The sequence below is a fragment of the Corythoichthys intestinalis genome, chromosome 19, assembly GCF_030265065.1.
Source record: "Corythoichthys intestinalis isolate RoL2023-P3 chromosome 19, ASM3026506v1, whole genome shotgun sequence".
Lineage (NCBI taxonomy): Eukaryota > Metazoa > Chordata > Actinopteri > Syngnathiformes > Syngnathidae > Corythoichthys > Corythoichthys intestinalis.
The window spans coordinates 36,582,155-36,610,124 of NC_080413.1; the positions used below are offsets into that span (position 1 = coordinate 36,582,155).

A 27,970-nucleotide genomic window follows, 5' to 3' on the forward strand; every position below is an offset into this window, starting at 1 on the left:
ACTCAATAAATTGCTCTTTAATTTTGTTTGAAAGTGAGCAGTGAGATTTATTTTTCCTAATGTAAAATATGTGTATGTCTCCGCTCAATCAATAACGGCTGTGAAAATACTAGTCCGTCCCTGCAATTCCTTATACTGAACTCTAGAGGGCAATACTGAATCTGGAGCACCATTTAACAACCACGTTGTCGACCCGAGTCAACCCGTGTTATCTTCCGGTTCTTCTCCAGCGCGTGGATACTTGGCAACGTGAGAAATTAAAAGAGAACGCGAATAAAGGCTTCAAAATGACCCAATCCGACGGTATAATGTAAGTTTTGTTGATGCTAAGTACATTATGTGACATTGTATTTTTATAGATACCTTTGGGGTGCGTGTTTTTTGTACGCGTAACGTAAAACTCAACTTCTACATCAATTATCATCCTGACAAGAGATATTATTTTTGGGTACGCAAGCATATTATATTTGAAAATCAATATTATTTTCCTTTAAAAGTGACACTTGATTACTACATTCGTTCAAATGTCTGACAAGTAAATGCAGCACCAGCGGGACAACAAATACATAAGAATAATAGTCATTATTTCGATTTGTTCAGGAGATAATATATTAAGCATATAGACATTTAAGAGGGAAAAAAACTCATCCTCATTTTATTAAAAGTTTTATTCTTTAACTATTACCAACCAATATTAGCCTTATACAGTCTCTCGATACACTGGTCTACAAGCAAAATTCTTCCTGGATAAAGGTATAGTGAGACTTTACTAAATTTGGGTCACTAAAAAAGAAAAATGAGGCAAAAAGTGTCAATAGGCTATAGTTTTTGAGATACAGTATCCGGCCGAAATGTTAAAATCCAAGCAATTTTTAGGCAAAAATTGGTATTAATTGTTATAGAAATGATGATTTCTGGGTAAACATATCTACCTAAAAATATCTACGATTTCAGAACATAGAGCTTTGACATAAAATGCCGTTTTTAATGTATTGCATAATTCCTGGTATTTTGGAAGTGGTCAAAATGCATGAAATTAGACACATTTCATAAGTGGTGGCACACACTGATATTATATAATGACACCAATATATCTTTGTGGTCAAACTTTAACATTTAATATCTTGAATACTTTAGCCAACCAGAACTACAATCTTTTATTTTCCAATTCGTGTCACAACAGCAAGTATTTTATATCTCTGAAGCAGATATTTACCAAAATTTTGTAGAAGATTGTTATTAGATCTTAAATGGAACAAATTTACGGCCATTGCCGGCAATGGATATCAAATCAATTTCAACGAGGATGGCTGGAATTGAGTCATCATGTTTCACTGTCATTGAATGCAGTAGAATGATTGCTAGCAAATAGAGGTGGGAATCTTGGGGCACTTAACGATTCGTTTACTTCGTTTACGATTCAGAGGCTACGATTCGATTATAAATCGATTATCCCGATTGATCGGGTCCAATCACGTCATTTTCAAAGTATCGGAATCAGCAAAAAAATATTGGACATGCCTTTTTTTAAAAAATTTTTGTTTGTTTGTTTTTTTATTAAATCGTTTTCTAATTGTATTTAATGTTACAGACAAAATGTCTTACACTCATCCAGAGTCTTTAGCTTTGGCTTAAAGTAGGGCTACCAAATTTATCGCGTGAATGGCGGTATTTTTTTTTAAATTAATCACGTTAAAATATTTAACGCAGTTAACGCATGCGCTGCATGACCCACTCACACAATGTCTCGTTCAATCTATAATGGCGCCAATTTACCTATATATAGAGCTAAAAGGCAGTGTAAAATGAGTAGAGTGAATTTTGGCAGTCTTTGGAGCCTTTTATTAATTGGCTAAAGCCTTAAAATCCCTCTCTCAACAATTAGAAATATCGTGGGAGAGCAATGTGGGGAAGAAAGGTAGTAGTTGATCATTTTCTTTACACCCTATGTAATTTCTCAACGCAGAGAAGATATATCAATTGGTGCCACTACGCACAGTCATGGTTGCACTTCCCATCATGCATTTGGGCAGAACAGTTAAATGGCTACAGTATCATTTACTGAAAGCTCAACAAATACACTAGATGGCAATATTTAGTCACAATATACAAAGTCACATTTATCCTTTAAGAATTACAAGTCTTTCTATCCGTGGATCCCTCTCACAGAAAGAATGTTAATAATGTAAATGCCATCTTGAGGATTTATTGTCATAATAAACAAATGCAGTACTTATGTACTGTATGTTGAATGTATATATTCGCCCGAGTTTTATTCATTTTTTTCTTAATGCATTGCCAAAATGTATATGATCGGGAAAAATTATCAGGAATGATTGGAATTTAATCGGAAGCAAAAAAAAAAAGCCATCGGATCGGGAAATATCGGGATCGGCAGATACTCAAACTAAAACGATCGGGAGCAAAAAAACATGATCGGAACAACCCTATTAAAAATCCTCTTAGGCTTAAATAACCTATTTCAGTATCAAGTTAACAGTTCAAAACAGTAAATAAAATACTCAAGTCCCCATTCTGTATCAGCAGCTTTAAACTACTTTCAATAAATTTAATGTTGTGAATCAACCGTTAAAGTTGTTAAAATTGCTCCCGTTATTCCATAATTTCCCTTCTGTCTACTTTCGACATGTGAAAGTTTTCAAACTGTTTAATCCTTTAAAGATAGATTTAAGTCAAGAGTTTGCCGATTTAGTAGTATTTTAGATAAAAAATTAATTAGGTTCGCTCGGAACAGCCTTCCAAAGAAGTTTACTGCTTTTAGATGGTGGCTGTTTATGTTCACTAACGCCGGCGAGGCTTAGAGCTTAAACCCGACCCGAATTTCCTTTTCGATATGAAGCAGCAAGAAGTGAAAACAAACCAAAGTCTGGGGAATTGAAAGGCAAACATGCACCGCGGTAGGAGTGGGGTATGGAAAGGCTTCAAGTCGATTGTTGAAGATGCTATACAGAAAACTTGTGTCAGCTTCGCTGAATGTAAACTAATGTGGCGCTTTGCTCTCATACAATAAATATATTTAACAAACCTTTCCAGCGTTATTTCATTGTGTAAATGAATTTATAATAATCATAAAAATATGTAGACTATTTAAACATTGAGAAAACTTGCGGGGGGGGTTTCTGCCAACTCGAGGAGATTAAAATAAATGTCAAATCCACTATCCGCCTGTTAGAACACACACACAAATATAAAAGATATAAATGTTTATTGAATATGCATCTTAGTCTTGCTTAACTGGGAGAATTCATTACAAAAGACAGGCTTCAGTTTGTTATCATTATGCACAGGCATCATCACAAATGTGATCACACAAAACGCGACCACGCATTTCCTCTTTTTCCTGAGTCCTCACAAATAAAACATAAAATTTCGGGGGGGGGTTTCGGGCTCGCGCCTACAAATAAACATCAAATTTTGTGGGGTTTTTGGGCTCGGGCCTGCAAATCAAGTTAATTGATCAGGCTCGGGCCGGGTCGGGCTTTAATACCCGCAGGTCGGGTCGGGCTGGATTTTTTAGGCCCAATCTAACCCCTATCAAGTCCTTTATTTCACATTTAGTTTTCTGTACATGTGCTAACGCTGCCGAGTCTGTCATTTCGCATTTAGTTCTCTATACATGTGAAATATACCGTAACATTAGGTGGGCGTAGTTTTTAGCGTCTGTCGGCCGCAGTCAGGTGGTATTGTTTTTTTATCTCGTGGTATGAGTTGAGCATGATGTTTACTCTCGGTCCGTTCCTCATTACGTCCCAAAGACCGTGCTGACTAGAGCTGGGAATCTTTGGGCACCTAACGATTCGATTACGATTACGATTCAGAGGCTCCGATTCAATTATAAAACGATTATTGATGCACCCCCTCCTTTTTAATGTTTTGTACATTAGTTCCAAAATTGTTCAAAAATCCTCTCAGGCTAAACCAAACAACTATTTCAGTATCAAGTTAACATATAACAGTAAACGAATATACAAAAAGAACAGTAAATAAAAAACTCCAGTCCCCATTCTGTATCAGCAGCTTTAAACAACATTCAATTAATTTAATGTTGTGAATCAACTGTTAAAGTTGTTAAAATTGCTCCCGTTATTCCATAATTTCCCTTCTGTCTACTTTTGTCAAAGTTTTAAAACTATTTCATCATTTAAAGTTAGATTCAAGACAAGATTCTGCCGATTTAGGAGTATTTTAGATAAAAAGTTAATTAGGTTCGCTACAACAGAGCCTTCTAGAGAGGTCTACTGCTTTAAGATGGCGGCTGTTTACTTACGCTGGAAAGTCTGTCATATAGCATCTCTGTTCAATAATACATGTTCTAATACCGACGTCGTCTTTCATTTTCCATCTAGTTCTACATATATATGATATCTACTGTAGCCGTATGTTTATAGCAACTAGCAACTGGCGTTGTTTGTAGCGGCTGTCGGCCGCAGTCAGGGATGATTGTTTTTATATCTAGCGGCATGAGTTGAACATGATATATACTCTCAGTCCATTCCTCATTGCGTCCCAAAGACCGTGCTGACTGTGTTTTACTTCCGCTTTACCTGGTATAATTCAATGATCGGAATTTGGATATTTGTGAATGGTTCTCGAATCTCCCTCGGCCGAATCGCGATTAATCTAAGAATCGGGAATTTCGCACACCTCTAGTGCTGACTGTGTTTTAGTTCCGCTTTACTTGGCATATTTCAATAATCGGAATTTGGATGTTTGTGAATCGTTCTAGAATCTTCCACGGCCGAATCACAAATAATCTAAAAATCGGAAATTTTGCACACCTCTACTTGCCAAACCTTATCTTATTGCCATCAATGGCATCCAATAGGTTCATTTATGCAATATCATTCAAGCAATTCGAACAGTAGAAAAGTTGTTAAGGAAGTGATAATATTATATCTTACTGTGTTGTCAATATAAAAACAGTTAATTTTTATAGCAACTCTGGTCCGTCTATCACCATTAATGGAAGCCAATGAGTTAAGATTAGGGGTGTAACAGTATAACAGAAAGGTGATATATCGTGATACTTTGTAGCCCAAAAGGTTATCAATATACTCCCACCAAGAATCGATATATCAATTTAAAAAGGTGTCACTGCTTACAAAAAAGGAACCAACAGTTCGCTACCAAAATTTTCCATTACAATAGTGTCTAGGTTAGCTCACTGGCTGCCATTGACAGTGCTAGACATCCAATTCACTTTGACTGGATTGGACGTCTAGTGCTTTCAATGGCACTGAAACCACAGCTTTTCTGGGCATTTACAGGTCACTGTCTGTTCATTTTAAATAAATTACAGGTTACTTTCTGTTGATTATGAGTCACTTCCTAATCATCTGGGGACATTCTTAAATAGCTTCCTTTTCAATAACTCAGAATCATCAGGAAGTGACCTGTAACTGCCCCAAAACCCGCAGGACATGACCTGTAAATGCCTGAAAGGAAAAGGAAGTAACTGAAAATCAGCAGGAAATGACGTGAAATGCCTTAAAATGAACTCATTGCCTGGCATTGGCTGATACTAACGGTCATTGACGTCCAATCCGTTTGAAGTGGGAGGGATGGCAGCGAATGAACATCGTTCATTCGCTGCCACCCTCCCGGTTCAATTGGATTGGTCTTCTACTTGTGATGAACTCATTCTAATTCACAGCAGAAGGATGAAAATAGCTCGTTTTTCTGTTTATTAGTTGTTTTGCAAAGAATCCTACAATAAAAAGATTATCGAATATATCCCTAAATATAATTTCCTCACCCATATATCGATAATTGTTTTTTCGCTATTTCGTGAGATCGTTATCGTGAGCCTTGTATCACAAATCGTTTCGTATTGTTAGGTACCCAGAGGTTCCCACCCCTAGTTAAGATCCCATGTTTGCTATAAGTGGCTTTTACTCGAGAATATATTCATTCTAAATTCTGGTTCTGTCCTCAGAAAACCAAAGACCAAGCGCGCCAAGCGCTTCCTGGAGAGCCGAGCACCCAAACTGGCAGAGGATGGTAAGAGCGCCATGATCATGAAAGGAGGAAACGCCAATCAAACTGTCACCCAGGCTCTCAAGGACATAGTAAGTACACACACCTGCTACTTTATTAGGCACACCTGTCTGAAGGTTTGTGAAAACACTAAACACAGGCATAGACTTCACTATCATTTGACGGGGCTCTGGGCCGATCCGTAGGGGGCCTATTTTCAAAAACTTCAAATTCAAATATTTTCAAAACCAAAGCCGCTAGCGACCTAGCGGCCGTCAGTAAACAGAGATTTTCAAGTTGAAAATTATTGTAATTAAATGCTTAATTCGCGGGATTACTATAGATATGAATGTAAAACATTCTAGATTTGTGGTTAAAAGCAAAAAACTGGCAGTTATCGTTCATTTTACGTAAATATTTCAAGCCAAATTTATGGTAATTTGTAATCCAACATGGTGGCAATCACGAAACAAAGCTTTTTAAGATGAAAATTCTTGTAAATAAATGCTTAAATCGCAAAATTTTTATAGATATGAATGTAAAACAGCCTCGATTATTGGGTAAAAGCAAAAAACGGGCAGTTATCATTCACTTTACGTAAATATATCATGCAAAAGTTACGATATTGTGTAATCCAACATCGCGGCCATCCCGAAACAAAGAGCTTTTAGTTGAAAATTTGTGTAAATAAATGCTTAAATCACAGAATGTATATATATATATGTATATATATTAGGGCTGTCAAAATTATCGCGTTAACGGGCATTAATTAATTTTTAAAATTAATCACGTTAAAATATTTGACGCAATTAACGCATGCAATTAATGACCCGCTGGCATATTGCCTCAAACATTACAATGAGGCCATTTATGGACATTAAGAGTGAAGAGAATGCCACCGGCCGCTTGGGGGCAGCGCCGTTCCATACTCATGTTATGTCTTCTAAATGTGGGAGAATTAGTAGTTGTGAGACGTTTATGCTGGATTCACAATGCAATGCAAATTGCTATTTGTGCTCCACACATATTTCGGTAAGTTTTCTTTCTTTTAGTGGCAATTAGGTGTCTCTTGTTTTATTTTGGGTAAGATATGTACAGATACACTGTACAGATACACTGCCAATGGGAAAACCCATTGGCAGTGTATCAAATACTTGTTCTCCCCACTGTATATGTTATACAGTAAAGGCGAGTGGACACAGGCGTTCTTTGGACCGCGCCGTTTATTGTCATAAGCTTCTCCTTCACAACAAACATAAGTATCGTTTAGTGAAAGCACAACAAAAATAATATTCCTATCTCTCAAAAAAAAAAAAATGTTCACAAAAAGAAAAGCACTTCAGTCTATAGTAATGAGGCCCTATTCTGACACACAGTTAAACAACAATGCAAAATGAACTGGCATTCCATATCAAAATAGCTATGCAAAATACACGTAAAACTTTTCACTCTATTTTTGTTAGTTATTTTTATTCTTCTTATTATTATATTAACTCTACTTTTGATTGAAAATTTTACAAATTTTATTAAAACGAAAACATGAAGAGGGGTTTTAATATAAAATTACTATAACTTGTAACTATAACATTTATCGTTTAAGAACTACAAGTCTTTCTATCCGTGGATCACTTTAACAGAAAGAATGTTAATGCCATTTGTGGATTTATTTTTACAATAAACAAATACAGTACTGATGTACAGTATGTTGTATGTATATATCCGTCATGTGTCTTATCTTTCCATTCCAACAATAATTTACATAAAAATATGGCATATTTTAGAGATGCTTGAATTGCAATAAATTAAGATTAATTAATTTTTAAGCTGTAATTAACTCGATTAAAAATTTTAATCGTTTGACAGCCCTAAAATATATGTGTATGTATATATATATATATATTAGGGCTGTCAAAATTATCGCGTTAACGCGCGGTAAGAAATTGTTTTAATCAATCACGTTAAAATATTTGACGCAATTAACGCACATGTCCTGCTCAGACAGTATTCTGCCTTTTGGTAAGTTTTACAACAAGGCTTTTTATGCTGTCCAACAGCGAACTCTTGTGGTCGCTTTGCGACATGGTTTATTGTTTTCTTACCAGTTCATTATGGCTGCACGACGTCTCGGGCTGATAATGTTGTGCTTATATGATCCTTGGACAAGATTTGTCCGTAAGTATGGTTGTTGTAAAGAATGTACATATTATGTTAGTAAGCGAAATGTTATATTTTTTGTATGAGACGCTTTTTGTTTATGTTTAGTGAACCTGTATAGCGTGCTAAGCTAACGTTGTTGCTAATGCAATGCTTATGTACTTTTATTTTGTAGTTTTACGACGGTCTAAAGAGGACAATGGTTTGAGGCCATTTTATTAATAAATCAGATGAAAAAGGAAGAAGAATTATTAAGGCGTCGTTCACTAGCTGTCTGGCTTTGGAAAAAGTAGACGCTTCGGAGTAAGGACAGCATAGACAGATTTAAATGACAGTAGAGTGAAATGCCCACTACAGTCCTTATGTACCGTATGTTGAATGTATATAACCATCTTGTGTCTTATCTTTCCATTCCAACAATTTATTTTACAGAATATATATGTAATTTACAGAAAAATATGGCATATTTTATAGACGGTTTGAATTGCGATTAATTGCGATTAATTACGATTAATTAATTTTTAAGCTGTAATTAACTCGATTAAAAATTTTAATCGTTTGACATCCCTAATATATATATATAAATATATTAGAGGTGTGCAAAATTTCCGATTCTTAGATTATTCGCGATTCGGCCGTGGAAGATTCGAGAACGATTCACAAACATCCAAATTCCGATTATTGAAATATGCCAAGTAAAGCGGAAGTACAACACACTCAGCGCGCCGCGCGGTCTTCGGGACAATGAGGAACGGAGCGAGAGTAGCTAAACATCATGCTTCTCATTACCCGGCCCCGCGGGTAATGCCAATGCTCGACTCACGGCTCTAGCTCAACTCATGCCACGAGATAAAAAAACACAACAACATACCTGACTGCTGCCGAAAAACTGCTACAAAGTACAGCCACATAATGTTACGGTAGATATCATTATATAGGACTAGATGCATTATAGATTCGGTAGCGTTAGCAGCACATCTCCAAAAAGCTAGATGCGGGCGTTAGTAAACGGCCGCCATCTTAAAGGGTATCTCATGCCCTGGGGATATGTTAATATTCCATCATTTATCCATAAACGCATGCCTTTTGTATTCATATCATGCCACTTCGTGTAATTACACACAAGAAAATGAGAGAAATTTGGCTCGATTGTCAAGCTAAAACGACCGGCGCCCGAGATCTGGCTGATTGTGTGCGTGACGTCACGACAAGTGAAGAGAGTGCCACCGGCCACTAGGGGGGCAGCGCCTGTCTGCATCAATATAATTCCTTCTAGTGAGGGGAGAATTAGGGGTGTTTTTGAGCTGTTTATGCTGATGCATTGTGTTCGTCCTGCACATATTCCAGGTTCCCTCATGAAGAAACACCCCTCGTTGTCAATAAAAGAGAATTCAGAATTGACAGTGAGGGGTGTTTCTTCAACAAGAAAAAGGCTCAGTGCTTTAATACGGAATGGCGGCGATGATGGCAGTCAATTTCGTTTCTAGTTTCAGCGACGATTCCGACGTAGAAGGACGTGACGAATGTTCATCTAATGGTGACGAGGAGAGTTACGAAGCTTTAATCGGTGTTTTAGGTCACCAGTTTGAGCCCAAACGAACGCCAATGCAGCGTAATGAAACGGTCATTGAGGGGAGCAATGACACTGATGAAACATCATAGCTTTTCGCTCTGCCAACAGACACAAATATGAATGGGATCAGAGAATTTGTTCTATATATTTTACGAACGATAATTTATACATGTGTCCAATCCTGTATCCAATGCGTGTCATTTTTTTATTATAAAAGAGTACTCACTCTGGCCATTTCGAGCTTGGCTGCTCCCCTCCTTTGCTTAGCCTTAGCCTCCTTTGCCACTCATCGTCCTCTTTCTTGATATCTCGGGACATTTAGGTGGCTGCGCGTGTATGGTTGGCACCGTATCTCCTTTGAGCAGCAATCTTTTAGCAAAATCCGATTTCACTTGTCCATAGTTCAAGAAGCTTTCAGGTGGAAAATACGCACCACAGAAAAGCGTGCCGGAGGCTGTGTGTAGAAAATTAGCCCTCTTTGCACGGACGAACTTTACCCATTGTCTGCGTAGTCCAGCTTTTTTTTTTTCACGTTCGGGAACTCATGGATACTATATTCCGATAAATAACTATTTGTACACCACATAGCACAGCAGTTTTGAACCATTTTTGTGATGTTTTCGTCAAACAAACCCTAACGCTACTCTCTCATCGTTAAAAAACAATGGCACCTGGCTCCGCCTCGACTGTCAATCACTTGTTGTGACGTCCCCGCCCCATTCGGCTGTTTCCGGAACACTTTCGGGAATGTTCGTCATTTTCGATCTATTTTCGATAATTGCTCATTAATGTGATTGATTTTTTGTTAACTTTATCAATATTTGTTATCTTGGCACATAACGGTTCTATTGATGTCTCACACCTCCTTTGCTGCTACATACCCTTTAAATCAGTACACTTCCCTGCAAGGCTCTTGTAGCGAACCTACCAAGCAAACCTAATTAACTTTTTATCTAAAATACTCCTAAATCGGTAAAATATTGACTTGAATCTATCTTTAAAATAGTTTTAAAACTTTCACATGTTGAAAGTAGACAAAAGGGAAATTATGGAATAACAGGAGCAATTTTAATAACTTTAACGGTTGATTCACAACATTAAATGAATTGAATGTAGTTTAAAGCTGCTGATACAGAATGGGGACTGGAGTTTTTTATTTACTGTTATTTTGGGATATTTTTTTACTGCTATATGTTAACTTGATACTGAAATAGTAGCTTGGTTTAGCCTGAGAGTATTTTTGAACAATTTTGGAACTAATGTACAAAACATTTTAAAAAAAAAAAAAAAAAAGGAAGGGGGTGCATCAATAATCGTTTTATAATCGAATCGGAGCCTCTGAATCGTAATCGAATCGTTAGGTGCCCATAGATTCCCAGCTCTAATATATATATATATATATATATATATATATATTAGATATATGTGTGAATGTAAAACAGTCTACATTTTTGGTTAAAAGCAAGAAAACAGGCAGTTATCATTCATTTTACGAACATATTTCAAGCCAAAGTTACGGTACTGTGTAATCCAACATGGCGGCCGTCACCAAACAAAGAGCTTTTTAAGTTGAAAATTCTTGTAAATAAATGTTTAAACCGCAGAATATTTATAGATATGAACGTAAAACAGCCTAGATTCTTGGTTAAAAGCAAAAAAAAAAAACGGGCAGTTATAAATATTATAACTGCCGTAAATATTTCCAGCCAAAGTTACACTAATTTTATCCATTGATTTTTTTTGGTGTTTTTTTTGTTATTTTTCACGTTTCAAAATGCAAGCATGATGCTATTGAATATAATAATTACCTTGAATCCTTGACCAAATCACTCTTGAGACACTCCTGCCTGCTAAAACCTTCGTCCTATTTCCACCTAAATTCAGCGTTAGAACACGGCGTGTGTTTGAGTTTATCACAGTAAAACCCAACTCAACGTTCTGCCTGGGTCGGCCCCCTACGGGAAGGTGTGGCGCAATGTCAGTGGGAGCTGTCTTGTCAACTGATGGTGGAGTCTATGACACAGGATAAAAATTCATCTTTTATCATCATTTTAAAAACTGGTCCTTATAGCAACATTGAGGATTTGTATCTTTTCAGTTTTAAGCACGGAGAGCTGATTGAAAGTGTATCAATTGATTGAAGTCCTTTCTTTTTTTCTTCCTTTTCAGTATTCCCTGAAAAAGCCCAATGCTGTTCTTTACAAAAAGTGAGTGTCTTTTTATTCACCTTTACGCAACAATTCAGTTTAAATGGTTAAGTGGGTTCGTACTTTTACTGGCAAATTATACCTCTATGCTGTAAACATATCTTTTTAACTTAAATTATAACTGTTATGTGTAACTTTGTGTGCGCTCCCACAGGAAAATCAGCTGCATAATATCTTTGAAACACTTTGTAATCTTTCTCAAAAGCTCCGACCCCCCCTTAGTTAAGGTTGCTTCGTGACTCCGATGGCTCAAGCCATTGCAGGGGGACGTATACCGGAATGTTTTAAGTGTTTTGTTTTTTTTTTGGGGGGGGGGGGGGGGGGGCAACAACAGTGCAACATCCTCCAGATTAGGCAAGGCAAATTTATTTGTATAGCACAATTCAACACAAGGCAATTCAAAGTTCTTTACATCACATGAAGATCATGAAAATCACATTAAATCAATAGAACGTAAAAACAGAAACAATCGAAACGGGAAATAAAATTATACATAAAAATCACATTTAATCACGAATAGAATTTTTAGAAAAAATACTACTACTAATAATAATAATAATAATTGAAATCTGCAGTGGAGATAAGCGCTTGAAATATATATACAGTTATGGATATGCTGTGCTAAATGAAAGCGTTTTTAGGAGCTAACAGTATGAGCATACTTCAGACCTTCAGGAAACTTTTTCCAGAGGTGAGGAGCACAATAACTAAATGCTGCCTCACCCTGCTTGGTTCTTGTTCTTGGAACATACAGGAGACCGGTTCTAGACGACCTTAGGGGTCCAGATGTTTCATAGGAATCTAACAAATCAAGCACATATTTTGGTCCAAGGCCATTAAGTGTTTTCTAGAAGAGCAGTAGTATTTTATAGTCTATCCTTTGACTCACTGGAAGCCAGTGTAAGGATTTCAAAACCGGTGTAATGTGGTCCAGTTTCCTTGTATTTGTGAGTACTCTGGCTGCAGCATTCTGTAGTAGCTGCAGCTTCCTGATTTTTTATCAAGACCTGTAAATACACCATTGCAATAGTCCAATCTACTGAAAATGAATGCATGCATAAGTTTTTCCATGTCTTGTTGAGTCAGAAGCCTCTTAATTCTAGCTATATTTTTTTGGTGTTAATAAGCAGATTTAGTGACGGACTATAGATGGCTATCAAAATTTTAGCTCTGAGTCAATAATTACGCCAAGATTTCTGACTTGATGTGTAGCTGTAAGTGACATTTTGCTAAGGTGCCTGCTTATCTTTGACCTTTCATTTTTTGGCCCAAGTATGTCTCGATCGCATATTTTTGCACCCAAGTCCGAGTCGCCTGATTTTTGAGACTGTGCCAACACCGAAAAAAAGTTTGTTTTTGGATTTAACAAAAAGTTTCAAACATGTTACTGTCCCACCGTGCTGCCTTCGCAATCTGAATTATTTTAAACAAGAATAATGTAGAAAAATGCTTGTCTTTATTAAATTCATTGAGTGAGTCCATTTCAATCCAATCACAATTTGACGCTCACGCTGCTGAGAACAGCCTCTCACTTACATGATGTGTTTCCTCAGCACACTTTTGCAAGTTTAATGATGATTGATACATTTGTGCCTTTGATCGTACGCTACCAAGCTTCTTTGGCTGGATCAAAGCCACAAACCTGTCAATCATCGTTAAATTTAAATTTTCTACGTTATTCTTGGTTAAAAATAATTCACATTATGAAGGCGGCACGGTGGGACAGTGGTTAGCATGTCCACCTAATAGTTCTGAGATCGTGCGTGCAATTACGACTCTGGCCTCCTGTGTGGAGTTTGCTTGTTCTTCCCATGCCTGCGTGGGTTTTCTCCGGGTTCCTCCCACATCCCCAAAAAATGTGCGTGGTATACTGATTGAACAATCCAAATTGTCCGTAGGTATGAGTGTGTGCGTGAATGGTTAGTGCTGCAACAATTAATCGATTAACTCGAGTAATTCGATTAGGAAAAAGATTCGAATTAAATTTTGCTGCTTCAAGTATTCGTTTAATTAAAGTGTCGTTGTAATGGTTTGTTTTGAAAGTGTTTGCATTTAGTTTTATTGATTTGGGTAGATAAACTGCCCTCTAGTGGCAACAGTGATTTTGATATAACTCATGTCACATGGTTGAATCCAGCGGCTCCCTGTTAAGACCAACATAAGCTAAGTTTTGTTTGAGCTAATGTTTTTTTAATGTATTCGTAGTTTAGTTTATAGGTATATTTTGCTGTTTTTTGTGGGAATATGTGTTTGAACTATTTTTTAAGAGCATTGAAAATAAAATTAAAAAACGTTAGCATTTTATAGCATTTAAGCTAGCAGACTTTTGCTATGTAACCACCAAGTACTTCTGTTGTACTTAGATCCTCATTTATTTTTTAGGCTCAGCTCGGGTATTTTAATTGTTTGTGTTCCATATACGATGACTCGATTATTCGAACTAACAAGTTCATCGATTAATCGACTACTAAAATAATCGATAGCTGCAGCCCTAGTCTATATGCGCCCTGCGACGGGCTGGCAACCTGTTCAGGGTGTACCCCGCCTTCTGCCTGGAGTTAGCCGTGATAAGCTCCAGCACCCTCACGACCCTTGTGAGGATAAACGGTTCGGATGAATGAATGAATGAATGAAAGAATTATGTTAATTTTATGGTGAGTGATTTTGAGTATGGTGTTAAAGGTGATGCAATGAAAAATGTGGGTGCTGGGATACCTTAAGAAAAAAGTTAGGTGCAGCCAATGCAAAAAGTGTGGCGCCTCGGCAATATATATCGCAATGTTTAATTTTTTGTAATATCGTTTAGGCCTATCCAAAACAGAGCTATTCAAGTTAGCTTGTCAAAATTCTTCTAGTTTTAATATTGCAATATAATATAACAATATATCGCAAACCCCCCAAAAATCACAATGGTAGTTTTTTACAATAACGTTCAGCCCTAGTCTATAGGACTGGTCGATGGCCATGTAGGAGTTTGTGAAAGGTCAGTTGGTCTGTGCTTACTTGAATCAGAAGGTTTAGAAATGTTCAAATTCTGCTAGATGTGTGTACTAGAGATGTCGGATCGGACGCCGATTTTGGGCAAAAAAAATGGGAATTGGTATCGGATCGGCCAACACTGAAAAATTCCGATCCATACTTCCGATCCAGTTTTTTTTTTTTTTAAAGTCCGGTCCGGGTTTTCCAGCGCACCAATTTACATAATCCATTCCAGTTTTTGCTTTGGTTTCTCTAAAATCCGGTCCGCATTTTACGCCACACCTTCAACACACTACATTTACATTACCTTCTCCCAATTTACCGAGAGACTTTATCGGTAAAAATGTCAGCTGTGTGGGATCATTTCACCTTAAAGGACAACAAAGACGAAGAGGCAGAGTGCAACATATGCCACAATAAAGTCAAGCGTGGTGGTAAAGGTGTAAGATATTTTAATACAACCAACCTAATCAAGCATTTAGCGAAATACCACCTCAAACAATATAAGAAGTACAGTGGAGAGAACAAGTATTTGATACACAGTCAATGGGAAAACCCATTGGCAGTGTATCAAATACTTGTTCTCCCCACTGTATGTTAAGAAAACCGAAGACAAAAAGAAAGGTCCTACGCAGCTAACACTGGCAGAAACTTTTGCTATGCGTGACAAACTGGCACTGGACAGTCCCAAAGCCCAGGGAATAACAAGAGTCATTGCCGAAGAATTCATTCTGGATCACGAGCCATTATCTTTCGTGAGTAAAGACGCACCATCCAACACTTAGAACCACGTTACAACATACCCAGCCGTCATTACATCCTTGAGCAATTCGGCAGTGGAAGATTCAAGAACGATTCACAAACATCTAAATTCCGATTATTGAAATATGTCAAGTAAAGCAGAACTAATACACAGCGCGGTCTTCGAGACGCAATGAGAAACGGACCGCATTGCGTCCTGAGAGTAAACATCTTGCTTGTCATCGACCTGGGTAATGCCAATGCTCAACTCACGGCTTTAGCTCAAACTACGTCAACATCGTTTTACTGTAGATAATAGATATCATATGTATATAGAACTAGATGCAAAATGACAGACTCGACGGCGTTAGCAACATTGAAGTATTAAAAACTAGTTGCGTTAGTAAACAGCCGCCATCTTAAAGCAGGAGACTTCCCTAGTAGGCTGTTGTGAACCTTCCAAGCGAACCTAATTAACTTTTTATCTAAAATACTCTAAATAAAATCAGCAAAATCATGACTTGAATCTATTTTCAAAACAGTTTTAAAACTTTCACATGTCGAAAGTAGACAGAAGGGAAATTACGGAATAACGGGAGCAATTTTAACAACTTTAACAGTTGATTCGGAAAATTAAATGAATTGAATGTAGTTTAAAGCTGCTGATACAGAATGGGGACTTGAGTATTTTATTTACTGTTTTAAAATGTTAACTTGATACTGAAATAGTCGTTTATTTAAACCTGAGAGGCTTTTTATACAATTTTTGTAACTAATGCATGAAACATTAAAAGCATCTAATAGCTTGGGGGTTTGTGGGATTTTCCACTGAGGTTGTTTGTGTGGATTCCGAGGTGGGCTCTTCGATCTCTGGGGTTGAAGTCACTGAGGTAGTTGGAAAGCTCCTCGGTGGCAAGGCCCCGGGGGTAGATGAGATCCGCCCGGAGTTCCTAAAGGCTCTGGATGTTGTACGGGTGTCGTGGCTGACACGTCTCTACAACATCGCGTGGACATCGGGGACAGTGCCTCTGGATTGGCAGACCGGGGTGGTGGTCCCCCTTTTTAAGAAGGGGGACCGGAGGGTGTGTTCCAATTATAGAGGGATCACACTCCTCAGCCTCCCTGGTAAAGTCTATTCAGGGGTGCTGGAGAGGAGAGTCCGCCGAGAAGTCGAATCTCTGATTCAGGAGGAGCAGTGTTGTTTTCGTCCCGGCCGTGGAACAGTGGACCAGCTCTACACCCTCGGCAGGGTCCTCGAGGGTGCATGGGAGTTCGCCCAATCAGTCCACATGTGTTTTGTGGATCTGGAGAAGGCGTTCGACCGTGTGCCTCGGAGAGTCCTGTGGGGGGGTGCTCCGGGAGTACGGGGTACCAAGCCCCTTGGTAAGGGCTGTTAGGTCCCTGTATGACCGGTAGACATGTGCCGGTTACCGGTTTCACGGTTTACCGTGGTGTGAAAACGTCGCGGTTTCAAAACCACTAAAATTTTCCGTCATACATTGGTACGGTATTCGCTATTTTTCATGTGCCAAAATGCAGCCGAAGTGGCTTGGTGCGGCAGCGCTCACCCTTCCCCTGTTTGTTGCCGTGAGTGTCAGTGACGCTATTCAGCTAAACAGCCAGCAAACCCTCCAAACACAAGGCGTACTTTTCTTCAATTTATTGGCTCTCAAATCGTGTGAAATATACAAATGAATACATTTAAAACGTTATACAATTGTATTTTTCCACATGTGAGTAGGTTCAACAGGATAGCAGTAGCACCATGAAAAAGGTCGCCAAAAACAAAACACACATTTTCCTTTCAAATTCAATATACAAACTAACTAAAACTTACAAAGACGAATGTTAGGCTAGGCTAAGCTGGGAGAGCAGCTTCGTGGACGTTTTATGTCTCACAGCCGCTGAGTGAGAAACAAGCTTAAATGAAGGAGGGAGAAAAAAAAGGATCGCGTCAAAGATCGCTAATTGCGAAAGGAGGTCTCACTCCTCACTTTTTGTTTTAGATGAAACCTTTCCTCAACAATATTTACATTTTAACTAACTTATAAAACTAACTTATACATCGCTAACTAACTTACTAACTTATGAATTCTTTGTTCTTTTTAACACAAAGGCATGACATCATGTAGAAGAGAGTTGACACAGTGGCTGAAAATGTGAAACTTCAGCTTCTCCCCCTCAAAAAAAGTCATACAGTATATATTGTTAATTTTATTTAGAAGTGTTTTTACTTTTTTATAGCAATTATTTTGTTCTTGCTCTAATATTGAGCAACTTGAGCTGTGGCTGTGGGTATAGTCTAGGTTCTATTTAATTTTATATAAAATATTTTTTATTTTTTTGTTAACTTATTTATTTTCACATTAATTTATTTTCACATTATATTCATGTTCCAATTTGCAAATATGTTCTGAAAAAACAAACCTGTTCAATGGAAAAACGTTTTTTTTTTTGTTTTTTTTTTAAAAACCCATACATCTAAAAATTTTGGAGCTATAATTGCAATACCGTGATACCGTGAAACCGCGGTATTTTTGCTCACGGTTATCGTACCGGCAAAATCTCATACCGGCACATGCCTAATGACCGGTGTCAGAGTTTGGTCCGCATTGCTGGCAGTAAGTCGAATTCGTTCCCAGTGAGGGTTGGACTCCGCCAAGCCTGCCCTTTGTCACCGATTTTGTTCATAATTTTTATGGACAGACTTTCTAGGCGCAGCCGAAGCGTTGAGGGGGTCCGGTTTGGTGACCTCAGCATTGAATCTCTGCTTTTTGCAGATGATGTAGTGCTGTTGGCTTCATCAAGCCGTGACCTCCAACTCTCACTGGAGCGGTTCGCAGCTGAGTGTGAAGCGGTTGGGATGAAGATCAGCACCTCCAAATCCTCAGTCGGAAAAGGGTGGAGATCCCTCTCCGGGTCGGGGATGAGATCCTGCCCCAAGTGGAGGAGTTCAAGTATCATGGGGTCTTGTTCACGAGTGACGGTAGGAGGGAACGGGAGATCGACAGGCGAATCGGTGCGGCGTTTGCAGTAATGCGGACTCTGCACCGGTCCGTAGTGGTGAAGAGGGAGCTGAGCCGAAAGGCAAAGCTCTCGATTTACCAGTCGATCTTCGTTCCTACCCTCACCTGTGGTCACGAGCTTTGGGTCGTGACCGAAAGAACAAGATCCCGGATACAAGCGGCCGAAATGACATTCCTCTGCAGGGTGTCCGGGCTCTCCCTTAGAGATAGGGTGAGAAGCTCGGTCATCCGGGAGGGACTTGGCGTCGAGCCGCTACTCCTCCGCGTAGAGAGGAGCCAGCTGAGGTGGCTCGGGCATCTGGTTCGGATGCCTCCTGGACGCCTCCCTGGAGAGGTGTTCCGGGCATGTCCTACTGGCGGGAGGCCCCGGGGACGACCCAGGACACGCTGGAGAGACTATGTCTCTCGGCTGGCCTGGGAACGCCTTGGGATCCCACCGGAGGAGCTGGTTGAAGTGGCTGGAGAGAGGGAAGTCTGGGCTTCCCTGTTAAAGCTGCTGCCCCCGCAACCCGACCCCGGAACAAGCGGAAGATAATGGATGGATGGGGTGTTTGTGTGTTTTTCTTTTTTAAGAGAGTTTACAATATTATTTGCATGTTTTACTGACTGACTATGCCATTTCTCTTTGTTATTTATAATGTTTTGTGTTTGTCACACAGGTCAGTTTCTTGTTACCAACCGTTCTGTGTTATTCAAACTCACCTAATTCAGCTGGCTAGTTGTTATCAAGAGTACTAAAACCTTTTTCAACATGAGTCTGACAACTAAGTAAGGAGGCTAAATAACTTTAAACTTTAACACATGCTCAGACAGGCCGGTATTGGCCAGTATCGGTATCGGATCGGAAGTGCAAAACAATATCGGATCGGAAGTGCAAAAACCTGGATCGGGACATCCCTCGTGTCTACTGTACTTAACCTCAAAAATAAAAAATCTGAATGTCCTTCTCAGGAAGAACATCACAAGACCTTTTGAGGACTCTACATCATTGGTTAGTAAAACTACAGAACAAGAATTCTCAACACATTTCTATAGATGTCATGCTGTTAAATCATCTGTGAATGTCTCATTTTATATTTTTTTCAGGAATTTTTCTCCAAGAAGACGGACTGTTCTCTGTTTTTGTTTGGTTCCCACAACAAGAAGCGACCAAACAACCTTATATTTGGTACAGTTTTTGAACGCTTTTCATTTTCTGTCTCAGTTTATAGACCAAGAGTACCCTTTCTCTCTTTGACCCAAAGTATTTCATATTTCCTGTTTTCACAAAAATGTTATTTCATACTGCTGCTGGTTGTGTGTCAGTAAATTGACAGCAACTCTAGATCAGATCAAATGCATCAAAGTAAAATGACAGCTTTTAGGAATCCATTAGGAGTAAAAGTTGCCAGAAACAAAGCACAAATGTATTAACATTCTACTAATACAGAGATTTGTTATTTAGAAGGGCTGTGGTTTCAAAATATTTGTCTTATTTACAGGGCGTCTATTTGACTTCCACGTGCTGGATATGTTTGAACTGGGAATTGAGAAGTATGTCTCCCTGAGTGAGATTAAGGTAGGCTCTGCAGGTTCCCAATTTATAATACAGTGGACCCTCATGATACGGGCACAGTCTGCTCCACGACCATAACTTGTAACGTGTCAGTGCTCGTATGGATTTTCTCCATAAGAAACAACTGAAATGCGTGTAACACTTCCCATGACCCACCATGCTACAACTAAATAATATTTCAAGGCAGCAGCAAAATGCAGCACTTCCTGATAGTACTCAGGAAGCATCACCTTGATTGATGAAACAAAAGTTGAATTGTTTGGGAGTAACACACAACATCATGTGTGGAGGAAAAATGGAACAGCTCACCAACATCAACACCTCATCCCCACTGTGAAGCATGATGGAGGGAGCATCATGATTTGGGGCTGTTTTGCTGCCTCGGGGCCTGGTCAACTTGCAGTCATTAATGGAAGAATGAATACAAAAGTTTGTCAGGATGTTTTGCAGGAAAACCTGAGGCCCTCTGTCAGTCAGTCAAAGCTAAAAAGAGGATAGATGCTGCAACAAGACAATGATGAATGGTTTCAGAAAGACAAAATACATGTTCTGGAGTGGCTAAGTCAAAGTCCAGACTTGAACCCCATTGAGATGCTGTGGCATGACCTAAAGACAGCAATTTATGCCAGACATCCCAGGAATGTAACTGAACTACAGCAGTTTTGTAGAGAAGAATGGGCCAAGATTAATCCTGATCGACGTGCCAGACTGATCTGCGGCTGCAGGAAGCGTCTGGTTGAAGTTATTGCTGCCAAAGGGGAGGGGGGGGCACAAAATATCAAAAGTGATGGTTCACTTATTTTTCCCCCCTTCTGTCATTAAAAACCCTATAAATGTTTGGGTGGTTTTAGTTAAAGCAGACACCGTTTTTTTCATCTGTGTGTTTTTGTCAAAGATCAGCTCACATTTGATGGTGATTTTATGCAGAAATGTGAGGAATTCCAAAATGTTCAGATACTTTTTCATACCACTGTACTTGCTCCTTAACATTAAAGGAAACGATAGCATGAACAAAACTAAATTTTTGGTGTAAGTAAACGGGGCATGTTTAATGTTTAAGTCACTCGGATGCACTTCAATACAAAATAAGACAACAAGGACGAGTGGCATGTGGGAAGATAGGGGATTATGTTGATGTGAGATGCGTATATGCCCCTTAGCGGGGGCAAGGACATGAAAAGGCAAAAGAAAGAGCTTGCATGCCACCTGGCAGTGTGCCGAGGCACTCAGACACGCCAAGCAAGAGAGAAACTTGATTTTGTTAGTATCGTGAAAAGCTCGTAAGGTGAGTTGAGAACGTATCGTGAGTGTCCACTGTAGTTTAATTCCTGAAAAATGCATGCATACAAGCGGCGTCATCTGTGCATGTGTAGTAAAGAAACATGGCTTTTTCCATGAGTCTGTCAGTTTTTCATTCTGTTTCTTTTGCTGTAGATAAGTAAATGTCCCGAGGGGACCAAACCAATGCTCGTGTTTGCTGGTGAACCGTTCGAAATGGACAACGAGTACAAACGTCTCAAAAGTCTGCTTATTGGTATGTCCACGTGGAACACAAAATGACATGTAAATTTAATGGAAAATAATGCATTTCTGTCTTGCTTTTGTTTTCCAGACTTCTTCAGGGGTCCTTGTGTGTCTGCCGTCCGATTGGCAGGCTTAGAACATGTTTTGCACTTTACTGCTGTGGATGGCAAAATATTCATGCGCAGTTACAGGTGAAACTCGTTTCCTGTTATAAGAGCAATTTGTAAGATTTGCACTTCAGTTATTCATTAAATGGCCGTAATATTTCAATAGACCCTAAAGAAAGAGTTTTTTTGGAAAAGTCTTACACAGCGTTCAATGGTAAAGCTGAGATTTTTTCATTTTAAAAGTCGTTACTCAGCCCGTTTTAGTTATTGTCTTGATTCAGTGTTTACAATAGATGTCCAAACATCAACTAGTCATCCAATTACAAAATAAATAAATTTGTCTTTGACCAGGTTACCAGAACTCGGTAGTCGTGTTTTTTTCCCGCTGTAGTCTTGTTTTCCCCGTCCAAAAACAGCCGGTTCGGCCAAATTTGTCTTGCTCGCGCATTTTCTCAGTACAAGGCGTGTACAATGGCAGTACACGCACATGCTGAATAGTTTACTAGTACGCTACTACAAAGACAGCATTCTATTTCACCTACAGTGTGTGTTTGAGTTTTTGTATTGGAAATAAAAACGTCCATGTATTATAAAGCAAATCTCCGCGGCTAGATGGCATTAAGACACAACCAGTTTCACAAGACTTAAATAAATAGCACACTAATATCCAACTGTGCTCTGTACGGCATTAGCTTAACAGCAACAACAAAACATAATACGGCTACGATACAAACTATTGGAATTCTCCATGGTCTAAATCTGCAGCTAACCTTTCCTCGGTGGGCTTTTCTACATCTTCATATTCAACCTCGAATTAAATTTTAGAAAAATTTTTATAAGACAGGTTTTTTTGCATTGAAATTAGACTGAAAGAGGGGTCGTCTTATATTCGCTGTCTAGACGTTAAACCCATTCACGACACTAGATGGCGCCAGATATCATTGAAGCGATGTTCTGTCATGACAGATCTCAGCTACTCTCAAGCTTAACCAGTTTGCATTATTTTATTGAAATGTTTTTCCTTATTCAGATTTGTTTCAAGACAATTACAGTTAGACTTCACTTTGATGGTTAATGCAGTTATTGCAATTTTGTTGTTTTATCACAATAGATTGGTTTATTTACATTTCAAAAACCAGAAGCCATTCATTAACGAATGTGATTGCGCTTTAGTTGACATATTCAAATGTTCAGATATTAAGATTTGAATGAGGCAAAATAACATGCTTTTTCTCTCAAGTATTTTGTTGTAATCATTTGTTTCGGATGTATTGTAATTATTTTCTGTATAAAAATTAGTTTGGTGTTCAAATAGTCTTTTTTCAAACTTTAGTCTTGAAAAAGGGGGGTCGTTTTATAATCAGGGCCGTGTTATATTCGGGCCAATACAGTAGCACCTTCTCTGTCAACGGTTAACTTTTCCGTTCCAATAGCGCCTTATCCAACATGACCTGGTAGCGAGCAAGGTGTCAAAAAAAACAACAACACCTTTTTCAACATATACATTTAATCCCAAAATTTAAATACGCTATAGGTTCAATGTTTTACACTGCTGGCCAAAAGTATTGGCACCCCTGCAATTCTGTGAGATAAAGCTCAATTTCTCCCAGAAAGTGATAGCAATTACAAATGTTTTGGGAGTAATATCTTCATTTATTTTGCTTGCAATGAAAAAACACAAAAGACGATGAAAATTCTCATTTTACACAAAACTCCAAAAATGGGCCGGACAAAAGTATTGGCACCCTCAGCCTAATACTTGGTAGAACAACCTTTAGACGAAATAACTGCGAACAACCGCTTCCGGTATCCATCAATAAGTTTCTTACAATACTCTGCTGGAATTTTAGACCATTCTTCTTTGGCCAACTGCTCCAGGTGTCTGAGATTTAAAGGGTGCCTTCTCCAAACTGCCATTTTCAGATCTCTCCATAGGTGTTCTATGGGATTCAGGTCTGGACTCATTGCTGGCCACTTTAGAAGTCTCCGGTGCTTTCTGAAGTGTGTTTTGGGCCATTGTCCTGCTGGAATACCCATGACCTCTGAGGAAGACCCAGCTTTCTCACACTGGGCCCTACATTATGCTGCAAAATTTGTTGGTAGTCTTCAGACATCACAATGCCATGCACACGGTCAAGCAGTCCAGTGCCAGAGGCAGCAAAGCAACCCCAAAACATCAGGGAACCTCCGCCATGCTTGACTGTGGGGACCGTGTTCTTTTCTTTGAAGGCCTCGTTTTTTTTCCCTGTAAACTCTGTTAAGGCCGTTTCCCAAAAAGCTCTACTTTTGTCTCATCTGACCACAGAACATTCTTCCAAAACGTTTTTGGCTTTCTCAGGCAAGTTAGCACACTCCAGCCTGGATTTTTTGTTTCTGGGTCAGAAGTGGGGTTTTCCTGGTTATCCTTCCGTAGAGTTCCTTTCCATTCAGACGTCGACTGATATTAAGGGTTGACACAGTTGTACCCTCGGACTGCGGGACAGCTTGAACAATTTTTGAATGTTGGTTGAGGTTCTTTATCCACCATCCGCACAATCTTTCGTTGAAATCTCTTGTCAATTTTTCTATTCCATCCACATTTGGGGGGGGGGGGGGGGGGGTTTAGCCACAGTGCCATGGGCTTTACACTTATTGCTGACACTGTGAATGGTAGACACAGGAACATTCAGGTCTTTGGAGATGGACTTGTAGCCTTGAGATTGCCCATGCTTCCTCACAATTTTGCTTCTCAAGTCCTCAGACAGTTATTTGGTCTTCTTTCTTTTCTCCATGCTCAATGTGGTACACACAAGGACACAGGAAAGAGGTTGAGTCAACTTTAATCCATTTTAACTGGCTGCAAGTGTGATTTAGTTATTGCCACCACCTGTTATGTGCCACAGGTAAGTAACAGTTGCTGTTAATTACACAAATTAGAGAAGCATTACATGATTTTTCATAGGGTGCCAATACTTTTGCCTGGCCCATTTTTGGAGTTTTGTGTAAAATGATAATGATTTAATTCCTCCACCCTTTTTTTGTGTGTGTGTTTTTTCATTGCAAGCAAAATAAATGAAGATATTAGTCCCAAAGCATTTGAAATTGCAATTATTTTCTGGGAGAAATTGAGCGTTAATATCTGAGAATTGCAGGGGTGCCAATACTTTTGGCCAGCAGTGTATGTATTTATTTATAACAAAATAAATAAAATCTACTAATCTCTGGATGCAGTACCATTTTGCCCACCAATCTTACATATTGCTCTTATTAGACCAGAATGGCTAATTTTCAGATATAGACGGAGAAAAATTTAGCTGGTTTAATTTCAAAATTGATGGTTTTGACTGGCCCTTTTCAATGAATGTCTGTGGTAACATTGATTTTGATTGCAGGTCTTTGTTGAAGAAGTCAGGCTGCAGGACACCACGCATTGAACTGGAAGAGATCGGGCCATCGTTTGACTTTGTTTTAAGAAGAACACACATTGCCTCAGACGACTTGTATAAGTTATCTCACAAGCAGCCAAAGGCTCTAAAGGTAGTTATAACGCATATTTGGCTACCAATTAAATGGTAAATAGACAAGAATTATGGTCATTCCAGAATGGCGTACCGCAACCAACACGTCACTTTTGCTCATTAATATTCATGACGTTAGCAATTGTGGCTAGGCGGGTCAACCACCTGTTTGTCCACAAATTAAATGGTAAATAGACAAGAATTAGGGTCATTCCAGAATGGCGTACCGCAAGCAACACCTCACGTTTGCTCATTAATATTCATGACGTTAGCAATTGTGGCTTGGTGTGTCAACCACCTGTTTGTCCCTAATATTAAATGCATGGAAATAAGTGTACTAACGAGATGTTTACCACCATATGCCCTGTCTTTCTTATATATTATATCCTCTGGTTGTCTTACGTCTCTGACCGATCTTGGGGGCAATTTACATTGCTATTTTTGTGTAGCGAAATGCTACTCGGTGACAGCCAAAAAACACTTTTAAGTTTTTCATTATAAACAAATATTAATTCTATGATTTATTTACACATCTCCGGTAACGGTAGCAGTCAGATACCATTTTAATTTTATTCAGGTCATTCATTGTCAGACAGAAGCAGCACAGCAAAACCCCAAGCTAAAAATTAAATAAAAATATCAAAATGGCTTACCTCTTCATCCTCTGCAGGACCATGGCCCCCAACAAAATGTTAACTGCATATGAAATCACCTTGCTGGCGTTAAACTGGTCTTTTGGACGTCCAAGTTGATCCATACGTAACATTTTTTCCTCCCGAGTTTTTGGTTTCAGGAAACGTATGAAGAAAACGTCCTTCATATGATGTAATGTCTAGAGTCGTTTCTACAAGTTCCATAGCAGCAGTGTTTGATTGGCATGTTCTTTTTTTGTTGAAAGATTACCAGAGAAAACGAGGAGAAATAACATGGATTGTATGCGAGGGCATGTCAATATTGACCCACTTCCGCGTTATGATGGCAACGTCACGGTCTTAAAATAGTAATCATGCGGCACGCTATTGGAGGACAATTGGTCAAAATTCATGAAAAATAAGCCTTCAATTTTATAATTTTATGCTACATGTTCATCAATATTAGGTTATAAACTACCAAAATAATTGATGAGCTTATTTTGCAGTTAGGGCTTGGCGATAAATTGTATTTATGAATGAATTCAAGGTTTTTTTATTTAATTCGCGAATGATAAAAACACAATTTGCCAAAAAGGAAATCTAGCGACAAGTTGTACGATAGACCATTTCAGAAGAAAGTTTCTTTGTGTTTGGTGGTAGGCAACACAAATAGGGAAGAGAAAAATAGAAGTTTTAAGACAGACGTTTTGCACTTTGTTATTTATTCAGTATTTGACTTTTTTTTTTTTTTAAACTTGCTGTTTTGTCCTCATCTCCTTAAAATAATTGTAAATCAAATTCAAATTTTTTTAAGGCCATAGCGTCCTACTTACAGATCAATGGTCATTTTTTTATTACAGGATTTATTTGGTGTTTCCAATATTTGGCATATTGGCAGATCACATAATCACAAAGTTGCATATCTGTACTGTTAACATTTTCCCAGGACTAGAAGCTGGCTAGCTACCCGTTTAGCTAGCTGTCACTGCTGAGCAAAAGGACAAACTTACTTATGCAATTTACAAAAAAATAGTTGTCTTTTTCCGATATAATGCATGCCAGGGTTGCATGAGGTAGAGCAAGACATTTAAACAGAGCGTATTAGGTTATGAAATAGAGATAAATTTACTCTAGCCATTTTTTTGGTAAAACTTATTTAGCGTGTTATGTGTTGTTTTTTTTTTTCTAAATTTTATTTTATTCTAACAACATAAAAAGGTTATGTTAACATGGTTGAGTGCATATTTTGGGACACGTGTTTCACAAAAAATAATAATCAAAAGGAATTTTCCCACAGTTACAAGAGACGGCAACGAAACAACTGTTGAAATTGAATTAATTTCTCTGTGTCTCCTGACAGCCCACGAAGAAGAAGAATATTTCCCACGATGTATTTGGCACCAAGTTTGGCCAAGTGCACATGCAGAAGCAGGATCTGTCCAAGCTTCAAACACGGAAGATGAAAGGTCTTCGGAAGCGAAAGGGTGATGTGGTCGATGGTGGGGAACGGGAGGGAGGATCTTCCAAAGTGGCCAAAATGGAGAGTTGAGGTTGAGTTGAGAAAATGGACACACAAGTATTTTACATCGTCTATATCATGCGGTTTTCTTGACCTGTTATTCATCACAATTTACTGCTTCCACCACTAGGAATCCAGATGATGTAAGTGATATTTTAATGACTTTTCTTCAACTTAAAACACACGCTAATTGTTTTATCATTTCTTGTCAGTGTTCAGTTTCAATGAAATTAAGTGTGGAAATGTTCATCAGCTTGAAACATTTTCTCTTACGTTGTTCTGAAAACTGTTGTTGTACAAAATAAAAACAATGGGCCAATAATGGAATATTTGTGCCACCTTACCAGTGTTGTCACAGATTACGTGGAAAAGGTAATTTAATTTCAGATTACGCTTCAAAAAAGTAATCTGGTGACTGATTACCAGTGTTGGGAGTAACGCCATTATAAATGCCGTTAC

General features: G+C 38.6%; 1 protein-coding gene across 1 annotated transcript; it reads left to right on the top strand.

The window, feature by feature from the left end:
* The first annotated feature begins 176 nt into the window (after positions 1-176).
* On the top strand, positions 177-27,838 carry rpf2 (ribosome production factor 2 homolog). The gene is made up of 10 exons (XM_057822120.1): positions 177-310; positions 5,957-6,089; positions 11,894-11,931; positions 19,629-19,668; positions 19,764-19,845; positions 20,159-20,235; positions 21,667-21,766; positions 21,845-21,947; positions 25,235-25,379; positions 27,353-27,838. The coding sequence occupies exons 1-10, from the start codon at positions 288-290 to the stop codon at positions 27,539-27,541; spliced, it is 930 nt and encodes a 309-aa protein (XP_057678103.1). The 5' UTR covers positions 177-287; the 3' UTR covers positions 27,542-27,838.
* The last annotated feature ends 132 nt before the right edge of the window (positions 27,839-27,970 follow it).